This window comes from Aptenodytes forsteri, unplaced genomic scaffold (assembly GCF_000699145.1).
Source record: "Aptenodytes forsteri isolate BGI_AS27 unplaced genomic scaffold, ASM69914v1 Scaffold56, whole genome shotgun sequence".
NCBI lineage: Eukaryota > Metazoa > Chordata > Aves > Sphenisciformes > Spheniscidae > Aptenodytes > Aptenodytes forsteri.
In genome coordinates this window covers 7074156-7081054 of record NW_008796213.1, presented here as the reverse complement: position 1 = coordinate 7081054, position 6899 = coordinate 7074156, and the positions used below count along the sequence as shown (strand labels likewise).

At 40.2% G+C, this 6899-nt stretch overlaps 1 protein-coding gene across 1 annotated transcript in view; it reads right to left on the bottom strand.

The window, feature by feature from the left end:
* CUNH12orf75 (chromosome unknown C12orf75 homolog) overlaps positions 1–6827 on the bottom strand; it is a 16171-nt gene extending 9344 nt beyond the window's left edge. Inside the window, 1 exon segment of the mRNA XM_009288426.2 lies at positions 6716–6827. Within this exon segment, the coding sequence (XP_009286701.2) occupies positions 6716–6827 (112 nt within the window).
* Between the last annotated feature and the right edge of the window lie 72 nt (positions 6828–6899).

The window sequence follows — 6899 nt, the reverse complement described above, 5'->3', positions numbered from 1 at the left end:
ACCCAACACCACCATGCCCACTAAACCATGTCCCTAAGCGCCTCATCTACATGTCTTTTAAATACCTCCAGGGATGGGGACTCAACCACTTCCCTGGGCAGCCTGTTCCAATGTTTAACCACTCTTTCAGTAAAGAAATTTTTCCTTACATCCAATCTAAACCTCCCCTGGCTTCACTTTGCTCCGTCTTCTGGTGGTTTTGTCTGCTACAAAGTCACCGCAACTAACCAAGCAGTTACTCCTGAATGCCTGTTTATTTTGCACACATGCCATTTGATTCAGTTGTAGGCTTGGCATTACATGTGTAAAATGCTGCTCCATTCTTCCTGCCAGATAAACAAAGTTTTATAAAATAACTAGACAGAACTAATATAAACATTGGGACACAATCCATCCAAAGCCCCAGACATCTAAAGAGATCAACCACCCCTTAATTCATCTTGCTATTTAACAAAAAAGCAAAAAGACAAAAGCTACCACCTGGCTGCCTGATCTCAGTGATTGATTTTTTTTGGTGACTCAGATGCTTCTCGCTGGGAGAGGAACATTCACTCAAGTACAAACTCTTTCCTGTTCCTCCCAAGTTATTAATGCCATGTTGCTATTGCTGGTATATCATTCAGCTGAGTAACCAGCAAATTATCCCTTCTACTAATTACACAAGCTAGGGTAGACATTAGAAAACCTTTCACTTCTCCTTTTCCTCTTCCTCTCAGTACTTAGCTAGAAGAGGTTATCTGAGCTCACTCTGAAGAAACTACAGTTGTCAATCCAAAAGATTTTATGGGTTTGGAGGTAGGTTGGGTTTTTTTCAGCCATGGCACTTCATTTCTTGAAAAACTTTGGGTTTGCTGCTGCAAAATATCCATAAATAGCAAACATCTTTTGTCTCACTCTGATGTGTAAGAATACGCCTTCTGCATCCTTATTTTAAATGCAGAGAGGAAGAAACAGTCCTGCAAGGCCTTCCAGTACTGTCTACCTGAATGGATGGCTTGGATGGCAGGAAACATCTCCCTTTACAGCTCTTGACCATAATATCACTCCCAATTCCTATGACTTGACTATCCCTCCTTTTCCCAGCAACAACGTAGACTAGACTTAAGACTGTACACATTTCTTTTTTTAAGTATTGCTTCCAGAGCCAGCAAAATCTCAGTACATCTATCTGTATCAGCAGAAACTCTTAATTAAGCTGGAGGGAATCCCTCTATGCACAATAACCTCAGGTCCTTGCTTTAAAACTTTATTCTACCAGGCAGCTTTCTGAGACTTTTTGGCTCTATAGGCACGTCTACATAGTACTACATATAAACCCTCCAAATTAATTGTGTCCAGGTGGAAGGTTGGGATTGCAGCGCTGCATGCAAGCTCGATCTCAGCCGCTGTAGGGAGACGCTTTCTGCTACCAAGGCTAGATCTTCCAGAGTCAGCTCAGCTAAGTACCTTCAGGGCACTACCCTGCATATCTAGACAGAGCCTAGGCATCAGCAACACCTCAGACAACATACGTTTTGAAAAGCCTAGCTCCACTGCTGTAGTTAGCAGGACTTTTTTTTTCCCAGAAGAAACTATTCCTGTGCTGTCCCTGTTCTGCACCAGAACCATGACTTTCTCATTTTCTCAACCTAAGCTCACTGCAAACAAACTCAGTTTCTCCAAAAAGGTTCATGGTCCTTTGTGAGGCCTTTGCTGAGCCTATTCTGAGTCTGAGCTGAGGTCTCAGCGCTTTGAATCCTCATTTGAAAAACTAATGCCTTCCTTGCAGGAAGTATACCAAAAGTAAAAAATGTTTAATACACAAACTGAAACCTTAGCTGAGTGAGAACTGTGTGCCTACAGTACCACTACATTTCCCAGGGGACATACTCAAGTTCCAGTCAATCACCAGGCACACTTCAGTGCCATGCCCATGTTCAATGCCATACCTGTCTTCAATGCATTACAGTACACCTACATTTGCATTCTGGGCACAGGAGCTGTCTCTCAGACCCATCAACTTAGGCTTCGTGTAGAGCTATGAACCTGTGTTTGAGAACAGAGATGTGCCACTAGCATTCACACCTGGCAGCACTTGTTTCCTTTGAATATTAGTGAGGGTACCACTGCTGAAAAATTACTGCAGCATTTTGAAATGCACTTCACACAAAAACATTGAGAACTAAGTGTGATAAAAACAAATTCACTTTTTAAGAGATGATTTTTACTGTTTATAGTAAATAAATACATATAATAAACAAACAAACAAATAGTTTTCTATTGTTTTTATAAGCACAAAGAACTAGGTTATCCTCACTTCCATTGATAGGATTCCATTCATTTCAGTAGTGTTACTTCTCATTTTCACTAGCAAAAGTGAAACAAGAGTTTGGTCCAAATTCACTTGAGTACCACTGAAGTACCTGAATATACTATATTCTAAAAGTATTTCCAGTTCACAAAGAAGTTTTCTTCCTGGAAGAGTTCTGAGCTTGCGAATGAACATCACTCCAGCTAGGTGGCCCGTAACTGTGTAAAAACCCGTAACGTTTTCTTCATTAGGGAGCCTGAACACTCCTTATACAAGATTTTACTTCACAAGGAACCCAGTAACATCTCAGTTTGTACAGACGTGTTTGTTTTTAAAGTCCAATCCATTCAGCCTCACCCCTATTACTTCACTGACATATTTTTCTAACTCTTCTGTGTTTAGTGAGCGACACATTATTTTATAGCTACTCAAGTTCCTCCTGCCAGAAGTTCAGCCAAAGAATCTCGTTTACTACCGATTCACAAACAGTACATAGCTGTGCCACAGCAGCAAGGTGTAGTGCTCTCGTAGCCGTGATGTTTTAGAAATATGACTTGAGAAAAGGTTCACATATTTGAAAGCTTGTCCATTTTTTCCCACTGTATCAGCTTGTCCTAAAAAAAGGCAGCGCTTGACCCTACAAACCTAGTCTCAATAGGCTCACGTTGGTTTGGTTTTCCAAAACCTGCCTAACCATAGCAACAGACTGAGGGGTAGCCAGGAAGCTGCATCCACAAAAAACAAGCAATACTGAGTTGTCCTGAATGACCTATCTGCTTACACCATCTACACAGCAGGACCATGGGTCCATTTTGGCATTTTAGAGCTGCAGGAGGAGGAGGAGGAGCATAGCCTGCAGAATAAACAAGGCACATTCAGACACACATCGCTCTGAGCCCAAGTGATTACAGAAGAAAAACATTCTGTCTCGAGTAGTAGAGCTGTGATCCCTCAAAAAACCCCACAGCACTTAAAGAGTCACAAATGAAGGACAAAAACGTATCCCAAAGCATCTTCCATTCAGTGAGGGGGAGTTTGCATTTTCAAAACAACAGTAGCTTGTTACTGGTGACCCTGCAGAATTTCAGTAATTGCAGGACAAATGCAAAAGATGGTTGAAAGAAATTGATAGCCACAGACGATATTCCTCTGTGCTGAGAAATGCATCATGAGTGAACGTGGAAGACAAAAACTTCAGAAAAACATAAAAAGGATGAGAGGCAACCACTTACATGAATAAAAACATGGATACAAAAAATGCCAGTATCTGACTTTAGAGCAGATTAGGAAACGTTTTTCCATTAATTTTTATTTAACATTTTCCTCCAATATTTTACTGCAAATACTTCAAATTGTTACAAAAAGCAAATAAAAACCTCAAAATTACACGTACATGCATGCAACAGTTAAGATTACGAATGAGTTTTCCATTGTAGGCTCCTTTCTGATTTGTTCCAAATCAGCAACATGGAACCAAATCCTAACATCAATGAATTTATTCTATTTATACCTCAGTGTAACCAAGGACATATAATTATATCAATTTACTTCAAATTGATTACTTCTTCAACTCATCAGGTTGGCAGCTTTGTACATAGACTTGACCTGATCAAACATTAATTTTAAAAATTAGTTGGATTTTAAATAGAATGGCAGCATGGTTTCCTGGGCATTCCACCAAACTTCAAGTTAATAAATCTGTTTAAAATTGGTGTGAAAGTTCTCATCATAATTTGGCTGTATTTGAAGCTCTCCACAGACTAACAGCTTCTCTGTACATTTAAATTAAGGCTAGACTGCCAGCCTCCACTGAGTACCATAATTTAAGGTGCTGTTATTGCTACTACCATTGATATAGAAAGGAGGAGGCAGTTAAAAATTGTTAGTGAAGCAACACTAGAATGAAGGGAAATGCCTTAACTCAGAAGAAAAAGTAAATTAGTGTTTAAGGGCATATTTTTAAAAGACCAAAAAAGAACTATTTTGGAGCTTCTAGAACACCAGGAAACAACATGAAAGAAGGATATGTAAAGCAAGCTAACAAAACATCGGGAAAATAGCAATTTGGTAATAAAACTTCCTATGGGTAATGGGAAATTTAAAAAATAAGTATAACCCATAGTTAACACGTAAAATAGCTGGGTGATTTAAGAAGGATGTGTATACATCAGTTTACTTGGATAACAGAAGTTCTCATTTCTCAACTGAGGAGCCTTTTGCCAGTGTCTGATGCCCTGGAAGGAAAATTTAAACTCTGTGAGTTATATGGGTGTTCTGGAGTACCACACCACAGACAGAGATGTTATTCTAGATCATGTCTATTAGTTTAGATCTCACAGACCATAGGGCTGATAGCTCCTCTGATGTCATTCCAGCCGTGCAACAGAAGATAATATCATTAGCTGAACTATCATTATATATACGTCTGCTTAGGAAAAATCGAGTTAGGCAACAATAGAAATTTTACCAGAGTAAGAAAATAGGGACTAGCATAACACGACTAATGTATTCTGTGAAGTATGCTACAATATTATCCTTAGTCATATAATATGACAGAGAGTGTTACAGGTTAATTATATGTTATGTACCTCTAGCTTTGACATTACTGACTGTAGAATAGTCATAACTTTAGCATTAAAGATGTAGTCATGCTGTGCAAGCCACAAAATTAATTTGTATTTACACAGTATTCACATCTTTTGGGAAAATATTGAGTTACTTTCCTTAAGAGCTCTAGAATTCCGACTAAAAATGGTACATCTTCTCCTTCCCCTACATAAAATAATTTTATTTTTATTAGACATACTTTGTAAGGAATGCTAAAAGGAAAAAAAAATAGTAGACATATGACTTCCTACTTTTATTATCAGTTGTTGGTTATTATAACACCATAGACTGCATAGAGTTATTCCTGACTGACAGTGGTGAAAGTGAGAAGACAACTGGACTTTTCAGAGCTGTATTTGTTTTGGAAAGGTCTATCAGGGCAACAGTAATAATTCATTATACTAATTATGTGTTTTACATGGAATTGTTGTTTTTTACCTGCGCTAAGCCATTGGAGATCTGTGGACTATTTCTAAAGAGTAAGCAAAAGGCTGCCACAAAATGCAAGTTCAAATATATTATGAATAACAGTACAGGTAAGATAAACTACCGAAGGGGCCGTACCTTCAGTGAAAATAATTTGTGAATCTACAAGCCAAAACCTGTTGAAAATAGCTGCCTTTAATGCAACAGTGGACACATTTATTCAAACAAACATTTAGTTCAACATAATTCACTAAATACTACCCCTGTCAGAGGTAGTCTATTTGACATTTACCCATTTGTGTCCCGGTACAAGTTCCACAGGGTGGCCAGATCAACATTAATCGAGAAGCTACCACAAAGGGACTAATAATCAACTCAAAATTTTCCTCTGAACTTCTCTGATACTTGCTCTGGTGCTTCTACCCAGCAAACAGAAATGGGATGTAAACAAGCATCACCCCAGCAGCATGAAGCTACATTGGTCATATACTGGAACAACTTCCAGTCCCAGCAATGCAGGAATCAACTAATGGGAGAGAATTAATGTGTGCAAACAGGACAGCTCTAATAAGAGTGCTGGAAGTTCAACTGAATTCATACAGTGCATTCGTTATGGATGAGAGAGGCCTCTGATAGCTACATGATACCTAAAACCTAATTTATAATCATTTAACAGAAATCAAGTAAGCAATAATGGCAGAAAAGCCTCCCCTTCCCCTGTGAGTGTGAAGTGCCAGGCTTAGTGGGAAAACCAGCAACACACCACACAAACACATGCACATACATACAACTTGGAGAAGTCACCATCATTCATGCTCAAAGATATGCCCGGTTCTTCAAATCAGGACTAGCACCACCGGAGGCACCACTGAAGCTCTGGGTAAAGTAAGTCAACGTGGTGAGAGATGGAGACCCAGTGATTCCAACTGCTCCAACCACTATTTTGCTGTGCATTTCCAGGAGGTTATGAAGCTAACAAATGTATCTGAGAGACTTAATACAGGTACTGAAACAGGTGGCAATGTTTGCCAAGTGCAGTTAGGATGAAAAATGATTGAGAAATGCTCGTATTTATAATTACGTGGTGAAGGTTCACTTACCAATTTCCATATACTTTCCTTTTTTGTGGGGGCTGGGGGGAGGAAGAGCACAACAGCACCATCTTCCCAGATCTTACCTCTTTTGAAAATAACAATGAACAAATAAGGGAGCCAGCTGGACGCACCAGCCAGCGGTACACATGAACGTGCAAGAAACCTCAGCCTTGGAATATTCTCCAACTTCTCCGGCAAGCAGAGGAGACAAGTGGCACAAATTCATTTCAGAAGTGGCATTCGTGGCCTTATAGGGAAGCAAAGAGGATGGAGCTTACACCCCCGGCGGGATCCTTACGTCCAGCTCCTGGCCTGGGCTCGCCGTGCCTAGGACGGCTACTGTTGGAGGCGGTGACCCTAACGACAACCCGGGCACCAGAAAGCCTCCGGTGCCCCCCGGCGGGCCACATCACCCTCTCTCCCCTGGGCAAGTGGACCAGCCTCGGGAAAGGAAGATGCTCTTGCAGGAGCGTGGGCAGCGA